This window comes from Carya illinoinensis, chromosome 4 (genome assembly GCF_018687715.1).
Source record: "Carya illinoinensis cultivar Pawnee chromosome 4, C.illinoinensisPawnee_v1, whole genome shotgun sequence".
Taxonomy (NCBI): domain Eukaryota; kingdom Viridiplantae; phylum Streptophyta; class Magnoliopsida; order Fagales; family Juglandaceae; genus Carya; species Carya illinoinensis.
The window spans coordinates 21172872-21194478 of record NC_056755.1 but is presented as its reverse complement, the minus strand read 5'-3'; the positions used below and the strand labels follow the sequence as shown (position 1 = coordinate 21194478).

General features: G+C 39.3%; 1 protein-coding gene across 1 annotated transcript; it reads left to right on the top strand.

Annotated features, from left to right (window-relative positions):
• Window positions 1–18915: 18915 nt before the first annotated feature.
• Window positions 18916–21406, top strand: LOC122306905 (probable O-methyltransferase 3). The gene is made up of 2 exons (XM_043119471.1): window positions 18916–19846; window positions 20952–21406. Exons 1-2 carry the CDS (start codon window positions 19052–19054, stop codon window positions 21261–21263), a joined length of 1107 nt encoding a protein of 368 aa, XP_042975405.1. The 5' UTR covers window positions 18916–19051; the 3' UTR covers window positions 21264–21406.
• Window positions 21407–21607: the final 201 nt, after the last annotated feature.

Sequence of the window (21607 nt, the reverse complement as noted above, 5' to 3'; positions counted from 1 at the left end):
TTCCGGTGCTTCACGATCGTTTGTGTCTTCCACGTTTGCTCGGGTGTGTAACTTGGTCACGGAACCGTTGCCGAAGGCTATGGTAGTGGCGCTACCCGATGGCGAGATGGTGTGGTGTTCCAAGGTTGCTTTGGGATGCCCGTTAAACTTTGAGGGAAGGTTTTTGGATGCTGATCTGGTGGTATTCAAGCTGTTGGGTTTTGATATCATCCTCGGGATGGATTGGCTATACCGATATTCTGCGACTATTAATTGCAGAAGTCGGACTATTAGCTTTCAGCTTCCGGATGGTGATTGTCTGGAATTTGCGGGGAGTAGATTAAAAGAAAAGCCGATGATTATATCGGCGATACAGGCAAGAAGAGAGATTGCATGGGGAGCGGATGCATTCTTGGTTCAGATGGTGTCCACGCCGTCTGAGAAGAAGTCCTTGGCAGACATTCCAGTTGTGGAAGAGTTCCCCGATGTGTTTGTGGATGACTTGCCCGGACTACCCCCCGTGCGAGAGATGGAGTTTGTTATAGACTTGGAACCTGGAGCGGCTCCTGTGCATAAGGCTCCTTACCGCATGGCACCGGCTGAATTGAAAGAGTTGAAGACTCAGTTGCAAGAATTAGTAGAGAAGGGGTTTATTCAGCCTAGTACGTCGCCGTGGGGTGCTCCAGTTTTATTTGTTAAAAAGAAAGATGGAACCCTTCGTATGTGCATTGACTATAGGGAGTTGAACAAGGTGACCATCAAAAATAAATATCCTCTCCCGCGGATAGATGATTTATTTGACCAACTTCAGGGGGCAGCGGTGTTCTCTAAAATTGATCTGAGGTCGGGATACTACCAGCTGAGAATCAGAGAGCAGGATGTGCCGAAAACTGCCTTCAGGTCGAGGTATGGACACTATGAATTTAAGGTGATGCCGTTTGGGCTGGCTAATGCTCCTGCCGCTTTCATGGATTTGATGAATCGGGTGTTCCAACCTTATCTGGATTCCTTCGTGGTAGTATTTATTGATGATATACTGATTTATTCCCGAGATATTGAAGAGCATGTGTATCATCTTAGTCTGGTACTTGAGAAATTGAGAGAGCACCAGTTGTACGCCAAGCTCAGCAAGTGTGAGTTCTGGTTGGAAGAAGTTAAATTTCTTGGGCATGTAATTTCCCAGGGTGGAGTGGCAGTTGATCCCAGTAAGGTAGAAGCCATTTTGTCATGGCCACGCCCAACTACAGTACGCGAGATCAGGAGTTTCTTGGGGCTCGCCGGTTACTACCGAAGGTTTGTAGAGGGTTTTGCTCGCCTATCCGAACCTCTCACAGCCTTGACTCGGAAGAATACAGAATTTGTGTGGTCAGATGAATGTGAGAGAAGCTTCCAGGAATTGAAGAACAGGCTGACAACGGCACCAGTGTTAGCACTCCCAGAACCGCATAAGCCGTTTGTAGTCTTCAGTGATGTGTCTAAGTTCGGTTTGGGTTGTGTCCTTATGCAGGAAGGACGGGTTGTAGCCTATGCATCTCGTCAGCTTAAGGACCATGAGAAGAATTATCCGACGCATGATCTAGAATTGGCTGCGATTGTTTTTTCACTCAAGATCTGGCGGCATTTCTTGTATGGGGAAGCTTGTGAGGTATTTACTGATCATAAGAGCTTGAAGCATTTGTTTTCCCAGAAAAATTTGAATATGAGGCAGAGGCGTTGGCTAGAGCTAATCAGTGACTATCAGTGTGAGATCAAGTACCACCCGGGGAAGGCTAACATAGTTGCTGATGCTTTGAGCCGGAAGTCTCATTTGGAGGATGAAGCCGAATCGTCGGAAATGGATTCGTTACTTTATGGGATGAGAAGGCTCCTTATAGAGAGTTCGCAGCAAGTAGAGATTTTGTCTTCGGTTCTGGACATTCGGGTAATAGATTTTGAAGAATTGAAAGCTCTCCAAAGAAAGGATCCGAAGCTGCTGAACATCAGGAAAAGAGTCCGAAAATCTCGAGGGCCGTTGCACTATAGCATGGATAGTGATGGAATACTTCGGTTCCGAGATCGCAGAGTGATCCCAAAGGACTCAGATTTCAAGGAACGGATCATGGCGGAAGCTCATGCGGCCCCGTATTCAGTTCATCCCGGCAGTACAAAGATGTATCGAGACTTGAAGAAAATTTACTGGTGGGATGGAATGAAGAAGGACGTTGCCTTATATGTGGAGAAATGCCACACGTGTCGTCAGGTAAAGGCCGAGCATCAGAGACCTGCAGGTATGCTCCAACCCCTCCCTATTCCTGAGTGGAAGTGGGATGACATCACGATGGATTTCGTAGTGGGTTTGCCGAGAACACCTAGTGGGAAGAACTCTGTTTGGGTGATCGTGGACCGGTTAACGAAGAGTGCTCATTTTCTGCCTGTTAACAACACCGACTCTTTGGGTAAGTTGACCCGTTTGTATGTCAAGGAGATAGTGAGGCTACACGGCATACCAAAGAGTATAGTGTCGGATCGGGACCCGAGGTTCACATCGCAGTTCTGGAAGAGTCTGCAGGCAGCTTTGGGTACTAAGTTGAAGTTCAGCACTGCTTATCACCCGCAGACAGACGGCCAGTCAGAGCGCACCATCCAGACCCTGGAAGACATGTTGCGAGCTTGTGCCCTGGAATTCCAAGGGAGTTGGGAAAATCATTTGCCTCTCATTGAGTTTGCCTACAATAACAGCTACCATGCGACCATTCAGATGGCTCCCTATGAAGCTCTTTATGGGAGAAAGTGTAGGTCGCCCTTGTGTTGGGATGAAGTTGGGGAGAGTAGAATTATTGGACCCGAAATAATTCAAGAAATGCAAAGCCAAGTCCGGATCATTAGAGATATAATGGCGGCAGCTCAGAGTCGCCAGAAAAGCTACGCTGATACCAGGAGGAGAGAATTGTCATTTGAAGTTGGTGATTGGGTTTATCTTAAAGTCTCTCCCATGAGAGGTGTTAAGCGTTTTGGTAGGAAAAGGAAACTAGATCCGAGGTACGTCGGCCCTTTTCAGATTCTGGAGAGAGTAGGGTCCGTCGCCTATAGAGTTGCTTTGCCGGATTATTTTGGAGATGTTCATGACGTCTTCCACGTATCATCCCTGAAGAAGAGCTTTGGACAGCAAGAGCCACGTTTCGTCGACCCAGCAGGTATTCAGTTGCAACCGGATCTCACTTACGAGGTTGTTCCGTCGCAGATTTTGGATTGGAAGGAGCAACAATTGAGGTCCAAGACGATACCGTTGGTTAAAGTGGCTTGGGGAGATCCGTTAGCTCAAGACTTCTCTTGGGAGCGAGCAGCGGACATGAGGGAACAATACCCGTATTTGTTCGAATGAGGAAGGTATGTGTTTTAACCTTGACCTCAGTTGGTTTATGCGCGTTTGTGTGGCTTGCTTTAAGTTGATGGTTGACTTGCAATTTCGAGGAAGAAATTGTTATTAAGGAGGGGAGGATGTGATGACCCGCTTTTAAGTGTATTTTCGCTGAAATAATTGTTTTTATTTTAATTAATATATCAGATATTTTATTTTATTTTAATTGCGTTTTTAAAGTTGGTTTTTAATTTAATTTATTTATTTGAGGTTGTGTTTTATTTCTTTTAGTTGTTTTTGTGGTTTTAATCTTTTTGGCGGTTTGTTTCTTTTCCCGGAGTGAGGACTGGACCTCATTTCTTTTCACATCTTTTTTTCTTTTTCTCTTTTTCCTTTTTTCTTTTTCCCTTCTTTTCTTTTTTCTTCTTTTTCTTTTTTCTCTTTCTTTTCTCTCTCCTCTCTCCCCGACTCGGACCCCCCCCGTGCACTCTCTCTCTTCTCTCTCTCCCTCACGCCGGCGTCAACCTTCCCCAGCCCCTACCGCCGCCGTCCGGCCACCGTTCGGCCTCCCACCGGTCCCATTCTCTTCCTCTCCTTCCGGTCTACCTTCCCTCCAAAACCCACCCCCAACCGGCCGGCCATTTGGCCGGAAAAAGCTCAACAAAGGCGCACGGATTTTGCTCCGATCCGCCGCCGTCGCTCCACCACCGGCCACCATTTCTTCACCACTTCATCACCGTTCCCTTGCCGTCCTAACCCACCCATTTCCGGCCTCCAACGACCACCGGAGCAGCTCCCACGAGCTTGTTTTCCGATTTGCCATTTTCGGCCATTTTCGGCCATTCCGCCGCCACCCACGGCCGTCCGTCACTTCCAATAGCTTCACAACCACCTCTAGACCATTCCCTATCAATCCCGTGTCCTAGTTTGTCCCCGTTTAAAAGTGGGTTTTTCAGACCCACGGCCACAGTGAATTTTCACTGTGACGTTGCTGTTTTCCGCCGCTTGCAACGCCGCTTGTTTTCTAAAATTGCCGTATAGCGCTGTAAGTATTTTCCAAACCCTATTTTCAGATTTTAATATATATTGCTCATTCAATTATTTACTGTTGTTGGTTGTTGATTCTGGACTGAGTCCGAGGAGTTTCGGGGGTCGGATGGATGGAGGACGGAGTTGCCTGTTTATTTGATTTATGATTGTTGGTTTATTTTATTATGCATTGTTGTGGCATTACATGGTGCATGCACGTGTGTTGTGGAGTTATGTGAAAAGCCTGTGTATTGGCGTGACTGGTTTTACGGGTGCGTGTGTATCACGAGCCCAAGCCGGGATGGGTTATTATCTCGGTGGAGCTCCTCTGGTCACTCGGGAGCGGAATAAACTGAGTGATGTCCCCTGAGTTATCGAGAGAGATGACGGGAGCGGGACTAGGGGATGCTTGGCTACGAACGTGCCGGGCATGGAACCGGGCATCGCCCTACTCACCGACTCCGTGGCCCTTCGCTGGCGAGGGCTAGAGGATGCTTGGCTACGCACGTGCGGGGCGCGGAACTGGGCATCGCTTGTTAGTTGTCACATGCGTGGTGGTACTCTGCGGTGTGACACTGGAGCCAGGGTGTGCGGATGACCCCTAGGGGAGGTCATGGTGCATACGGTTAAAATTGGATAATGGTTTATGAGGCCAAATGTGACTTTTGGCGTGGGCCAGATGGACTTCTGGTGAGATATTGGGCCGGATGGACTTCCGGCGAGATATTGGGCCAAATGGACTTTTGGCGTGTTTTTCGGAATGGATATGTTTTTGGGCCAAGTGGGTTTTTGGCGTGTGTGGAAAACTGGTGTTTTTGGGCTTTGTGCATTGGGCATGTTTCATGCATCTTGTTTGAGTTATATGTGTTTTTATCTGGTAGTGTTTGGGGTTTTACTTACCTGCGGAACCATTTGTGGTTCCGTAGCTTTTGGTGCAGGAGTTGAGGATGAGGAGGAAGAGGCTGAGCCCGAGGATGCGGCTCCGCCGGGTTGCTGATGTTATCTTTTTATTTGTTTAAAACTGTATTTGTGTTTTGTAATATTTTATTTATGTACGTTTTAAACAGCTTGTATTACGTTAAGAAAAATTCTGGTACTTAGTTATGACTTTCTTATCCGCTGCGTGTCTCTCTGTACACAATTGCTGCCTTGCACACACTCGGCACCCGTCGATGGGATGGTGACCCGGGGTGTCACCATCCGGACGTCTCAATTTCCCCGTGTTCGGGCGTGGGGATTTTGGGGGCGTCACATACCATGCCTTGAGTTATTCGGATCTTGTTCAAATGCTATGATTTCATGTCTTATTTTATTGTGTTTTAATTTCTAAGCAATATGAATGAAGTTTGGAGTATGTTTAAGTGATGACTTTTCCATGTTTTTGTACCTATATGTTTCGGCCAAGGCTAGTTTACCTAGTTCCATATTTGTGTTTTAATATCTTATTAGCTCTATGGTATCATGCTATGAATTGAACATGTTATGCTTGGTTATTTCATACACGGTATCTCATTTGGCATAATGTCAAAGTATTAACATGCATGTCTTAATCTCATGTCACATGCATTTGGAAAAAGTGATTTCAAAAGAAAAGCATTTTCAAAGACAAAAAGGTTTTGGAAATGAAATGAGTTTTAAAGACTTTTATCATGACCTTAAGTGCTAGGGTAGTGGAATGTCCTAGTGGAACTCCTCTGTCCACTCTAGAGTGCTTAAGAATGGAGTGATAACCCCTGTTTCGACAAAGAAACATCGATGTGCCTCAGATGGGCTCTTTCTAAAGGATGCCAGAGTGAGGTAGCACCTAATGCTAGTGGGTGCCATACGATAAAGGCGAAGTAAGCGAACTGCTATAAACGAAAATGATTATCATAAGATGTAGTCACCTTGATTGAATGGGTCGATAGTTGATGCGATAACTAGCAGGAATACGCGGTGCATAGGGGAGATGTGATGTTTCCACGTGTTATAAGAACATGGGAATGCACCTACGTAATATGATATGGATCACATGATGTGAATCATGCGATATGATATGATACGTTCTGGATCACGTGATTAACTAAAATATGAATGATGACAAAAGTATGTTTTTTCGAAAATACTAAGTCTCTGTTATAAGTTTTCAAAAGTGATCAATGCATGAGTCCTGGTTCGTTTCAGTCCATGCACGCATTGCATGATATATCCCTTGTATACTTGTGTTAACTGTGGTATGTTGTGTGATCGCTTATTGAGATTTTTCGAAATCTCACTATTGCAACTTTTCCACTATCATTCCCCGAGAAGAATGGTATAAGTTTTTACAGGTTTAGAAGGTGATGCCAATGGCCAAGAGGAAGAGAACGGCACCGCCTCCGAAGAGGATCGTGCCTAAGATGGACATAAGTAGGCTCGAACCCACTATTTTGGAGCACTTGGAGGCTATAGATCATGAGATCTTTAAGATCCTCTAACTTATTGAGGAGTTCTGATGCCTCAATAATTAGGATTAGGACCAAGATATGGAGAAGCGAGTGAATGATGAACCACTGTAAAAAAAACAAAAAAAAAGAAAAAAAAGATGTCTAGAGTTGGGACTCCATTTCCCATAAAGGGAAATGTTTTGAGACTTGAGATATCTTTTGAAGTATCTGGTCCAGTGTTTTGGGAGACACAGACTTATATTATGTTTTGATGACTATCTCTGATTGATGACGACAACGATGTGATAAAGTTAGGTAAAAGTTTTTTTAGTTTGTACCATGTACTATGTATTTGCCTGCAGCATTGCTTAGATCACTTTACCTTTTGCTATTTTCCATTGTATGTTTATTGCATACTGCTAGTATATCTAGGAGCATTGCATATTATCTGTCATGTACGAGGGGTGTGTAGCCTTGTGTTATATATCTCGGTGTCTTAGTCATCGTCAAATCCCAAGTGGGAGCTGGGGGTGCCACAATGTTAAATACTATTGAGGAATGTTCATGTATCTTGGTCTCCTTTTTTTATGAAAACAATTTTGTTTGTCTGCAGACATGATGCATTTACGAAAGGGAATGAGAAATAACCAATTAAAGTTGGATGTCAAATAGAATATATTTAGTAAGTATAAAATTTTGAAAAGTAATAATCCTATCCCATTCCAACCAAACTAACCCAAATAGCTTCATGATAAAATATGAATCTCTCCAACTCAATAAGTTGCATCTTAGCCCAAAAAATCTTCCCAGAATGAGGACCTATGTGCATGTATTAATTGAGATGGCCAAAACAGAACAACATGGGAAGAAATCTAGGAGCATGTATCATGATGCAAAATTCAAATTTATTAAATCAAAGACAAAGAATGGCCCATTTTAAGTTCTCAATTCCTAAGCTCCAAATATACAATACAAGTCCAAGCTAAAAAAGAAAATGCATGATGTCATCAGTTCAATCCTAAATTTTGCCATGGAATAACACAGAGAGAGGTAGCTTACTATGGACGGTGCATGGAGCTGAACTGCTATGTGGGTGGCGAGCTGTGAAGGAGCGGCTATTTGGTGGGCTGGAGAAGTCAATAGTCGATAGTTGACAGTCAACACTCAGCTTCTTTATAGAGACAAATGACACACCAATGACAATTTACTACGTAGGTGGTGAGTGAAATGATGAAGAAATAGGGGTGCATTACATATTTTTACACCCACCAATGACAATTTGCCACTTAGGAGTTGCAGGAAACTCCTTTCTACACTCGCATGCAAGAAACTCCTTTCTACACTCATCAACAGTAATTTCTCTCCCCTCTCCCTCATACAGTGCCGATTTCCTCTCCTTCTCCCCACACCTATTTCCTTGCAGGCCTTGTTGAAATTGTTGTCATTAAATTACACAACCTCAACGTTGTGGCCTCTCAAGTCTAGTCCTTGATCTACTTTCCCTCCTATATTTCTTCTCTTTGCTCTTCTCCGCTTCCATACTATTTCTCCTAGATGTGAAGAACCGTGCATATGTTGATATATATTTGAATAGGGAAGAATAAAACAATAAACAAAGCAAGGTAATCATATTTAAGTTATTTACTTTTAGAAGTTGCAGTGCATTTGATTTTTTAACAAACTCTCAATCCCTCTCTACCTCTCCCCTATTTCTTCTTTACACAGAATTTTGTATGCCAAAGATAAAGAAGGTGGATGCAGGAATAAAGATAAAATTGGTAGAAAATACCTAGATGAGAGAGAGAGTGTTATGACTCTCGTATATACTTCTTGTAATAAAGAATATTGTGGGTTGTAATAGATGATTGTTGAATGAGTAAAGGACAATGCACACAAGATATTTCATGAAAAGCTCAGTAGAGCCACTGTGAATTGCTATGGGTTCTTCAAGGGACCCAACCTCAACTACAAAAATTCAAAAAGAACAATCTTCCCTAATCTCTCTAGTCATAACAACTTCCGCTTCCATTCCAGTACCTTGCCCACAAGGTCCTAATAATGTTGCTGTAACTTTCATAGGTTCTCCCAAATGTTGTCGTCTTCTTCAGCCCCTAAGCACTTGATTAACACCTTAGTAACATCCTTGTTTCCTTGTTTGACCATTCAATGAGCCCTTATGGACTCAGGCTTGGGTTGCACCTCCCCATGGCTATCGATGGAAGTCAATGTCGCTAGTGGTTGAATATGGGCTCCAAACTTCCTCTTGAGACAAGGGACATGGAATGTGGGGTGAATGCGAGAAGAACTCGGTAGTTTCAATCGGTAAGCAACCTCGCCTATCCCTTGTTCTACTTGAAAGGGCCCATAAAAATGGGGCACCAGCTTGAAATTCCTCCAATTGTTGACTAATTTTTGGTCATAGGGTTGTAATCTTAAGTAAACCCAGTCACCCACTTCAAACTGTGTCTCTGTTATCCTATTGTCTAATTGTATTTTCATGTGATCTCTAGCCATGTTTAATTTTTCCTTCAATATTTGTATGATCTAATCTTTGGTTCTCAATGCTTGATCAACTACTACCTTGGATGATGTTCTTGGCACATAAGATATTAATGGGGGTGGAGGGGTAGCCGTACAGGCCTTCAAAAGGGGTAGTTTTGATGGTTGTATGATACATAGTATTATGCTACCATTCAGCAAAGGAAAGCCAATCTGCCCACTTCTGGGGCTTTAACCCCGCATAGCACCTCAGAGAAGTCTCCAAACATTTATTCAGTGCCTTGGTTTGACCATCTAATTGAGGATGGTAAGCTAAAATTTGGTTCAGGTTTGACCTTTGTATGGAGAAAAATGCCTTCCAAAAGGAGGTTACAAGGATAGGGCCTCTATCAATTACAATGGTCCTAGGTAGGCCATGTAGCTTAAAGACATGAGCCAAAAATAAATTGGCCATTGTCGAGGCAGTATAGGGATGTGAGAGGGGTATAAAATACCCAAACTTAGTGAACCTACTCACTACTACACATAGGAAACCCCTCTATGAAATCCATAGAGGTGTCGGTCCAGTCTTGTTGAGACACTAGCAAAGGTTGTAACAGCCTTGCTGATGCAGTTGTTTCATACTTCACCTCTTGGCACGTGTCACACTCACATACCAAACTTTTCACATCTCTCTTCATCCGCTTCCAGTAAAAGTCTACTGATAAGTCTTAAAGTAGCCTAAATGTCCCCCAAAGGGATGATTGTGAATGTAGTGCAATACCTATTTTTGAAGGCTAAATTGGGCACCACCACAATCCTCTGCTTCCTCAATATTAACCCAAGTGTAGTAAAGGAAATCATAGCTAAGGATCCTTCAAAATAGTCCCCTTCCTCTCCTTTTCTTGACAACACATTTGCAACCAGATATTCCTTCCCCTTTGTATTAGAGATCAAGAAGTCATATCCCATCAACTTACAAACCCATTTTTGCTGAACAACAGTTCCCACCCTTTGTTCCAACAAAAATTTTGACGACAAAAGATAAGGCTTCCATTTCCTCATGGTTGTTACTAATGCCAAAAGTTCAATCTCATAAGTGGAGAGAAAGACTGCTTTATCCTTGAGGGTTGTACTTAAGAATGCCAAGGGTTGCACAGCTTGTGTAAGGACTGCACCCATCCCTCTTCCACTTGCATGACACTTAATGGTAAAAGGATGGGAGAAATCAGGTAATTTTAGAATGGGATGATTGTTACTACTGGGCTCAGCTCCTCAAAAGCCTTGGCTACCTCTTCCTTCCATACAAACACATTTTTCTTCAATAAATCTATAAGAGGGGCTGCCACCATACCATAATTCTTGATAAATTTGAAATAATACCTTGTTAGGCCCAAAAAAATCCCTTGAGGACTTCACAGTTGTTGGTGTAGGCCAATCTAACATTGCCGCAACTTTTCTTGGGTCTGCCATCACCCCCTTATCCCCCTTATCATTAATCACGTGCCCGAAATAATCCTTCTCCGAGATCAAAACTTGCATTTAGATAACTTTGCATAAACTTGATTCTTCTTTAATACTTCTTGCACCTTTTCTAATTGTTCTAGATGCTCATTCCACCATTTATTGTACACTAGTTTGTCGTCAAAGATTACTAGAATGAATCTCCCCAAGTATGGCCTGAAAATATTGTTCATCAACCCTTGAAATTTTGATGGTGCATTTGTCAAGCCAAATGGCATCACTAAAAACTCATATTGTCCCTCGTGAGTTCTAAAGGTTGATTTCTCTACATCTTAGGGAACTACCCTGACTTGGAGGTATCCAAACCATAAGTCCAATTTGGAAAACACCACTGATGCACGCAATTCAACTAATAGTTCATCAATAACCAGAATAGGGAATTTATGCTTAATAGTTTCCTGATTAAAGGCCCTATAATCCACACATCCTCCAACTTTCATCCACCTCATGTACAAACAACACGGGCGAAGAGAATGGGCTGGTGCTAGGCCTTACTACCCCTGTTTCCAACAACTCTGCTGTAATTTTTTCAATCTCGGTCTTTTGGTAGTGTGGGTACCTATATGTCCTTACTGTTGTGGGCTAAGTCCCCTCTTTCAAGGTGATCTTATGGTCCTGTTCCTGAGAAGGTGGCAGCCCCCTTAGAACGTCAAAGACCTATTGGAACTTAGTAATCATTTGTTGCACATCTTCCCAACACTGACATTTTTTCACTGTTTTCCTTAACTCACCAACTGTAAGAATGGCCTCTTTCCCTTACTCACCGAATTAATGAGGGATTTATGGCTACCCACCAAGGTTAGGCCCTTTAAGCCCAAGAGGTCTTTGAGGATATCTATTTGACCATATTCTTTTTCCGTTGATCTGCATTAATCAAGCAAAAGTTCAAATGCAAATCAATGAAAAAAGAATATGGTCAAATAGATTTTCCTTTGTTGAATGAGTTTGGTGTAATCTACTAAGAATGGAGAATGGGCTATGTGCACTGAGTTTATACAAAATGTTGGATGAATTGGTGATTTGTCATCAGAAGTGATGAGTCGTAATTACTCTATAAATAGTAAGATAAAGTTGGATTTGCAAATTTAATTCTCAAAAAGTGGGTTGATAGAAAAGCAAGTAATACAAAAACAATTTTAAAGCTTTAGAACTGAGACTGAAATTGTTAAGAAAGTAAACACTAGGAGTGGGGTTAGGGTTTTCTCGACCATCGAGTTGTTGGTCACTAGATGCTTCTGCTCGTATTAAATTAATCACTTTAACACTTAAATCCAAACAGGCATTCATACTCAAATTAAAGCACCAAAAGAAATAAACCCCTCACTATATTGACATCCTCTTTCATTTCAAGACTCTTAGGCTGATAGATCCTTGATTATTTCAAGGTCCTGTTATGACGTGAGTCTACAACAAGTCAAAAATAAGAGATCCTTTCAAAACCAATAGTGAATAGCGAATGTGAATATAGAAATAGATATAGACTAAGTATCGGAGCAACAAACAACATTTGAAAAGAGTGAAGAAAACCCCATTCCATGCAACCTTAGTTGCAGAAATTAGCCTTGAATCATCCTATAAATGATTATTCCAAGACCCTACCAAAAACCTAACAAAATAATGTTTTTGGTGAAAATAGAAACAAATGAAAAACCCTAAAACTGATGCAAAAATGATGCTCTTCACCATTGTGCCTCGACTCCTTTTATTTCCTCCTCCCTTCATCTCTCTTTCTCTCTCTTCTAACCGTCACCTTTACCTAGCTATCACGATTCTACCCTCTAGAAGAACATCCCTCTTTCTCGAATTTTCCTTTGAGACACTGTGACTTCTCCCCTTCGATAGATGTAGTGTAGGTTTGAGTGGGATAATGGAATGGGCTTTTCAAGGCATGGCCTGAGTAGTTGGTTTTAGCTTCAAAGTGAAGTTGGGCTTTAAGTGTAGAGCTGGCCCTTAGTACCTAAAAATTAAACAAAACTATTAACCCATTAAAAGGTAGGTAAATATGAAATATATCTTCTAAACTTATAGTATGAGTCAAGGCACATTTCCTCAAAATACAACATTTAATCTCACTTATATAACTATTCAACCTCAAATTTACTCACTTTTAAACAAGTACTTTATTAAAAATATCTTGACAATCATAGAGCCACTGTGAATTGCTAGGAGTTCTTTGAGGGACCCAACCTCCACGATAGAAATTCAGTAAGTTCAATCTTCACCGATCTCTCTGGGGTTCACAACAGAGAGGTGACTAAGGGTGAGAGATTGCTTTGGCTTTAGAGAGGGAGAGAGAGGGAGAGAGGAGAAACAAAAATTGGAAGAGGGGAGGGTTTGATGGTACATGATTCAATTCCCTACAAACAAATATGTTTTTCATTCAATACAAAACCATACATGTCATGTGTTTACTGGATGGTGTAAATCTATCATTTTTACCCATCTGGCTCCTAGTTTTACTCATAAATTATTACTCTTTATAATGATTCTAATTATAGAAAACATTGGGATGTTACAAATTGTATTAGAACCTATATCAATCAGAAATGTTGGATTTGAGTCACTTATGATTTGGAGGGGGTATTTTCGTACCCCATACTCTATGATTCCCATCCTAAGTGACGATATAGGTAGTTGTTGCTATTTATAATGATTTTAATACACTTTATATCAATTTCATTCCTCTTTAAAATGAAGGTAGAGAAAGTTTTGAAGAAGGGTTTGGCTCAATTAAATTACTAGAGCTAAGAAGATTATATTTATATATTAAAGTGTACACAGAATTAATCAGTCAAGTAATGGCTGAATATTTACAAAAGGAAAGAAAGTACTTTCAGAATATTTGCAACTAAAAAGAAAAAAAATAAAATGTTTTACAATATGCTATATGTGCTGTCCAGGATTGTCGTTCGGAATTCATTGCAAAACATGCGTGTCTAGATTTGATTTTGCTTGATCAATAGGACTTGCTTGACTTACATTAACAGGTAGGCTAATGAGTGGAAGTGGCAATTGGCATTCACGAGGCACTGTTGGATTAAGGTTGAGGAATGAAAATAATGGGTGATGTCGACTCAGTGATGTCAAGAGTGGCTAGTTTGGATTCAAATATGAGAAGAGATGGTTTTAGATAAAAGATAAAAGTTGAATAAAATATTATTAGAATATTATTATTATTTTAAGATTTAAAAAAGTTGAATTGAGATTTAAAAAATGAGATAAGATGAAACACTTTCCAAATCTAAACGAGCTGGAGGAGAATTGAAGGTGGACACGGATTAAAAGAGTAGTGGCTCTTGATCTGTCTCAGTTGCACCTCTGGCGTGTCCAAAATCACACGAGACGATTGTTAAGTGGTTCAACAAATTACCTACGTTCACTGAAGCCAAAATTCACTGAGTTTGTAGGAGATTACAACACTCAGTAATTTCTCTCTCACGTCCTCTATTTCTCTGATTTTTGCTCACACTTCTTACATATTAGATCCCTCCTATTTATAGGAGAAGTTCCTCTAAACAAGTATTAGCCGTAGTTGATGGCTAACCTCCAGCTGCAGCAGCTTTAGTTGAAAATCAACATATAGGTGCAAGTTTCAACATACGGTGCTGTAAGACGGTGCGTGTGATAGAAGTTATTTAGTTACTGCATTCACACTTAGGTGGTTTGTCCAACAGTCTCTTAATTCTTTGTTTTCTTTTCTTCGTATGTAATTATCGAGCAAAATTTGTCCATCCGGCCTAGATTCTATCCAACTGTACATGAAGCTTGAAATCATTCCTATAAGGCTTTCAAGCACATCCTATCAACATGGAATAAAAACAAGCCTCTTGCAATAAAATAGTACGGTCTTTTCAAGCACATCCTTTCACAGACAAAACCCAGTGCTGATTGGGTTGTTTTTTTATTTTTTATTTTATTTAATAGTTAAGAGTGATTTTTAATGAATTTATAATTTTTTTTCGTATTTTTTAAAATGTTTAGTGTTTAAAAAAATGTTTAAGAAAAAAAGCAAAAAAAAAAAAAAAAAAAAAAAGAAAGAAAAAAGGTTTTGCCATACGATGAGAATCCTATATGGGTCTAGCATCACCCTTACAAAAAATGCAAAGTTTGTCAAGACAAAGGCTTAATATGGTTGTCCATGTATTTTTGAAAGTTGTCCGATGGTGTCAGGCCGGGAATATTTCGACTTAAAAACAAAAATACGTTGGGCGAATGGGTTTCTTCAATCCTACATTGAAAGAAAACATATAAAAATTATTGAAGATACCTCTATTGATAAGTCCACCAAATTACACACAACGGCTAGCTAACTAAGTACTTGGGGTTCCCTCCAGTAGTAGGGCAATCCAAGTACAATACTTTTAGAGGTATCAAAAAATGGGTGTGGAAAAAGGTCAGCAATTGGAAAAATTCATTTCTGTCATCTGCAGGTAAGAAGGTCTTGATCAAGGCAGTCTTACAATCAATACCAACATAAACCATGAGTGTATTCAAACTCCCAAAAAACCTATGTAAAGACTTTAACTTATTGATGGCAAACTTTTGGTGGGGTAATCGGACAAAGAGCAGTGGCATTTATTGGTGTAGCTAGGAAAAATTTGGAGACCCAAAACGGAGAGAAGGTTTGGGCTTTAGAGACCTAGAGAGTTTCAACATGGCTTTGTTGGCCAAACAAGGCTGAAGGTTCTTATAGAATCCAAGGAGTTTGGTAGCTAAGGTGTTTAAGGAGAAGTACTTCAGCTCAATATCTTTGCTTGATGCAAAACTTGGACACAGACCTTCATTTATATGGAGGACTGTGTGGGGAGCAATGAATCTATTGAAAGAAGGTCTAAGACAGAGGGTTGGGAATGGTAGTAGTGTAAAGATTTGGAGGCAGAAATGGCTATTAACTCCTTCATCCTTTTGTATTCAATCCCCTTGTTCAATATTGGCTAAAGAAGCAAAAGTTAGTGAGTTGATTTCTAATGGGGAATAGGATGAGCAGTTGATAAAGAGAATCTTCAAGCAATATGAGGTGGATCAGATTTGCAACATACCAATAAGTAAGTTGAACTTTGAAGACAAAATGATATGGGGGTGCACAAAAACAGGCCAGTTTACTGTCAGTAGTGCTTATCATCAGGAATTGGGCAGGTAGGAGGCAATGAAGGGTGAAAGCTCAGAGGGAAGAGAAGGGGATAACATGTGGAAGGGCATATGGGGCTTGAATATTCAAGGGAAAGTCAAACTCTTCATGTGGAGAGTTGCGAAGGAGTTGTTAGCCACAATAAATAATTTGTTCTTGAGGAGAATAACAAACAACTAAAAATGTCCAATCTGTAAGAGTGATGATGAAACAGAGATGCATGCACTTTGGTTTTGCCCAGCAGCAGTAGATGTATGGTCTGAATCAATAAATGTAATACAGAAATGGAGTTCAAATGAAGCTAATCTGTTAGCTTTATTGGAATGATTGGTGGAGAGGGTAAGCAAAGAAGATTTATAGGAGATAGTTATGGTAATGAGAAGCATCTGGTTGAGAAGAAATGAGTTCATATTTGAGAAGATATTTAAAAGTCCAAGCTAAGTGATGAAAGTAGCTTGAGACGAACTAAGAGTTTTCCAACTAGTTCAATAGAATGCTAGGCAGAATTCAGAAACAAGAGCGGAAGGGAGGGCTTTGTTGTGGAGTAGACCAAGAGAGTTCTATGTTAAAGCATATTGGGATGCAGCTGTTAATAAAAAAGAAAGGTGGGGCTTGGGGTGGTTATTAGAGATGAGGAAGGGAAGATTTTGGTTGCTTTTGGTAAATAGAAAAGGAATGTGACATATGCTTAAGTTATAGTAAAAGCTATCAATGAAGGGAAAGAAGATTACTCCAAGTATCATAATGTCATTGAAGACACAAAGAAGATGTTAAAGGCAAGAGAGAAGTGAAGTGTTAACTTTGTGTATAGGGAAGTAAATGAGTCTGCACATGTTTTAGCAAAAGAGGCTTTACTTTTACATTCTAAAGTGGCTTGGATAGAAGAGGCTCCAAGTTGTATAAGGGGTATCATACTCAAGGAAAAGTCTTGTACTGAGGTTCAGTTCAATGAATGAATATAGAGGCATTTTTTTCAGGAAAAAAAAAAAAAAGACTATCTATGGCCGGTATATACAAACCTAGAAACGGCTCCTTACCATTTTTCTTGCATTGAATGTCAAATCACATCCCTTATTTTTCTCTCTGTAACATTACAAAATTCTGTAAATACTAATATCTCTGTAAAACCATCAGTACATCTATAAACGTACAATAGACTCTCAGAAGCTCTCACGGTGAGTGAGATTTTTTCACAAACACCTAGTATACATTTGTCTTTGTGGTACCTAGAGCCAGCGTGAGAGCAGGAGAATCTTCTCCCATGGCTTCTATACACTCAGATTAAATCAAAGAAATTACCCAATCTGGCGTGAGAAGATTTTCTCATGGGTCATCTCACTGATAATCCTGCCCCTCCGCCCCAATTTGAGACCCCAGATGTTACAAGTATATATTACAAGTATTATGCAATGAAAATAGAGAGCATTGGCTGGCCAATAATAAGAGAGAATGCAGTGCACATGGAAATTGCAGAACGTCTCTTTCGAGGTTTTAAAGATAATATTTGTTGCACATGGGTGCCATCTTCTTCCTCTCTTTAAATTAATTAAACTGATAATGACGACTTTGAGTCCCAGTCCAGGTCAGGTTTTGTACACTACTTAGAATTATTATATATTTTATTGACGAGACGAACGGTAGGTAGGACGTGACAACTGACAAGAGCACGATTCTGTTGGACTCAAAATCTTTTTTTTTTTTTTTTTTGGGGGGGGGGGGGGGGGAAAAGATTTCATTCGAAGAATGATTGTAGGCTCTGAATCATGTATGTACGTGGGGTTATTGCATGGAGACCATATTATAATATATGTATGCAGAGTCTTAAATTTATTTTATTGCAATGAACGTGACTCTTACCACATCTACACTCGAAAATTTAAAATTAACCATTTTTACGCGTGCTAGGAGTAATATGGCAATTTTTTGGTTAAAAAAATAATAGACTTATGTTAGATATAATTTTAAAGTGTATAAATTTCACATATTTTTTTTAAAAAATGTTAAATCCACCAATTAAAAATAAAATTTTCATATTAATCTCAAATTTATCTAATTTTTTTATAATGAGCACAAATTGCGTATATTTAAAACTATAAATATCATTTCTTTTTTACCCTATAACATTTTGTAGTAATGAATGTTATTTATCATTGGTGGTAACGAATCAACCCAATAAATATTAATATCTTGTGGCTATAGCATGCAAAAAAATAAAAATGCTCACATATGTAGATATATATATATATATAGATAATAGATGATTCATTCCTAGAGGTAATCAATACTAAAACTGCATAGAGTTTTTCAGCCTGGAGATTACAGTAGCGTGAATATTGCTTTGGCTTAAAAATGATAATGTTTTGGCTTAGAGAGAATGTGATTAATGTTTTGGGTTAGAAATGGAAGAACTCATTGGTTGCCCAGTGATAAGATCAGAGATCGATCGAGCATGCGATGCATGAGGAAGAGGAAATTTAGTACTGCTGTACACATCAACTTTGAAGCCAATAAAAATAGACTATATTACTTATACAGATGGGTGCCCACGTGATCTGTAGTTCTGATATGAAATTAAATTAAATTTCTTCGGTGAAAGTGACCCCAGTTGTTGAAAATCTATAAAATATATCAAACGTGTTTAATTTTATTTCAAGAAAAAACCTCGGTGGAAGTATAATTGTATATTAATTTGTGTATTAATTTAATATGATCAGTTAAAAAATAAATTTTATTAAAAATAATATTAATTTAAATTTTAAATATAAAAAAATTAATATTAATATATAAATTAATACGTGACTTTATTTATACGTAGTAAAACTCTTATTTCGAAAGCAAGATTTGGCAAATCTGATCTATTTTCATCAGCGTGATGGTGTACGCGCGTACGTGACATGACGAGACGCATTAAGATTCAGTGCCCACATGAGATGATGAAGGGCTAGAAGCCTAGAACGATTTTCTCAATATAAATCACGCAACACTACACATACATAATTTAATGATGGTATGGTTAATTTTGGCACTCCAATATTATTTCTCCGAATCGTTATCCTCATTGTCCATGTATGCATAACATGAGCTAGCCCTCATGTACGTCCGCTCTATATATAGGGCTCAACATTTTTACATGAGGAGATATCACTTCGCGTGAAAAAAGAGTGAAACAAAATGAGTAGTTTCAGAATGAATAACTTCAAATTGATTCCTGGAGAACATGCTACTGAGCTCCTCAATGCTCAAGCCCACATATGGAACCATATTTTCAACTTCATAAACTCTATGTCCCTGAAATGTGCAATCCAGCTTGGTATACCTGATATCATCCACAGCCATGGAAAGCCCATGACTCTTTCAGAGCTTCTTGTAGCACTCCCTATACACCCAACAAAAGCTTGTAATGTTCCTCGTCTCATGCGCATTCTCATCCACTCTGGGTTCTTTGTTGCAGAAAAAATGTTCGAAAATGACCAAGAAGAAAGGTATGCACTCACTGATGCTTCTAGGCTCCTTCTTAAGGACAATCCCTTGAGTGTAACCCCTTTCTTAGTTGCCATGCTCGATCCTGTTTTGACTAAGCCTTGGCATTTTCTGACGGCATGGTTCCAAAATGAAGATCTTACGCCGTTTGATACGGCTCATGGAAAGAAGTTTTGGGATTATGGGGAGCATGAGGCAAAGCTTAACCATTTTTTCAGTAATGCCATGGCTAGTGATGCTCGCTTCGTGGTGAGCGTGCTGATCGACAAGTGCAGTGCAGTGTTCGATGGATTGGAGTCATTGGTTGATGTTGGTGGTGGTACGGGAACTGTGGCCAAGGCCATTGCCGACGCATTCCCAAGTATGGAGTGCACGGTGCTTGATCTCCCACATGTAGTTGCTGGCTTGGAAGGGAGTAAGAAGTTGAAGTATATTGGAGGGGACATGTTTGAGGCAGTTCCTCCTGCAGATGCAATTTTACTTAAGGTAATTAATGTATCAGTTTTAGAGCTAGCATATACACACAGGGTACTCGCATGCATATAAATACATCCACAGAGCAAAGTGATCATATAAATAAATATATATATTACATATTTTTCCGACGAAAAAGATATTGTTTGAAACTTTCCTCTAAAAAACCTAGCGTTGCAGTTGTACCATAATTTTGAATTCCTAGCCGGACTTTTCTGTTTCAGTGCAGTACTCGGTACGATATAATATATATCTCCTTGTCTCGTCTAGTTATAAATTTTTGTCTTTTCCGACCAATCTAATCAATTTTGGCCGGAAAATAAATTTAGACCCACAGTAAAAAAAAAAAAAAAAATTAACTTTTGTAATCAATATATAGTAATGAAATGATTATTTTGATTACTTTTATAGTAACGAAAAGATTATTAGTAACAAAAATTATCTTTTCATTACTTTAAATTAATTACAAAAGTTTGTTTTTCTTATAATGATCCTATCATGTTCTGGACTGATTTAATGGTAGGTTTATTATAATTTTGTTGAGTTTGGATGATATTTTTTATATTTTAAATTAACTATAGATAGTATTTATGTAATTTTAAAATCTGAAATGCATTTACATAAGTTTTATTCTTTTTTAATTTTATATGTCTCCCGATTATTTTTTTTTTAAATATTTTTTTGTGTTTCAATTTAAATTTGTAATTTTTTTAAAATTATCTTTTAACACTAATGTCTCTACCTTTTGTTTGTAATGTTTCCAGCATATATTCATTTTATAATTCTTTTATATGTATACACATACATACATGATACAAACTTACATGATATACATGTATTTATTTTATTAATATGTATAAATTTATAATTTCGAAATGATACATCGAAACATATTGATACCAAAATATTTTGTTCCAGTACCTAAATTGGAATGGTCACCAAAATGAAACTTTAAAAATAGAGTTGTACAATTTGCGTCCGCCTATTAGTTAGAACTATTTATTGACCGGCTGCATCTAAGAATATGCTCATGAATCCCTAATCAATGTTTTATTGAAGAATTGTATAAAAAATATATCTTGTCACCGAATTGATTGTAAATGCAAATGACAAGCAGTGGATATTGCATGACTGGAACGATGAGGAATGCATTAAAATACTTGGAAGATGCAAGGAGGCAATCACAAGCACTGACAAGAAAGGAAAGGTGATAATCATTGACATGATAGTGCAGAACCAGAAAGAAGATGATGAGGATCGGGAGTCGATTGAAACGCAACTATTCTTTGACATGTTGATGATGGTATTGGTCACTGGAAAGGAGAGAAACGAGAAAGAATGGGCAAAGCTGTTTTTCGATGCTGGTTTCAGTGACTACAAGATAACCCACAAACTGGGACTAAGGTCTCTCATTGAGGTGTATCCTTAAATTAATAAGCTAGATGATTAGATCTTTCAAGAGTGATGTCTTATTATATTTGCCCTTCATCTATTCGTGCGTGCATTGCACGCTATCAATTAAAGTGGTTTTCTTTCTCCCGCTTTATATCATAATGTGAGTCTTTCTTTTTATTGGTGACGGCTAACTTCCATTATATGTTCATTATGTTGTGACCAGAAAAGTGCAAGAAACAAGCCTCTCTCTCTCTCTCTCTCTCTCTCTCAAGTTCAAGAAACAGGCTTGGGTACTAATGTTTCAGTGTAAGACAAAAATGATGTCGAAACGATGTTGGGAAATCATGTTGTGTATGCCCGCGCTTGTCCGTACATGAC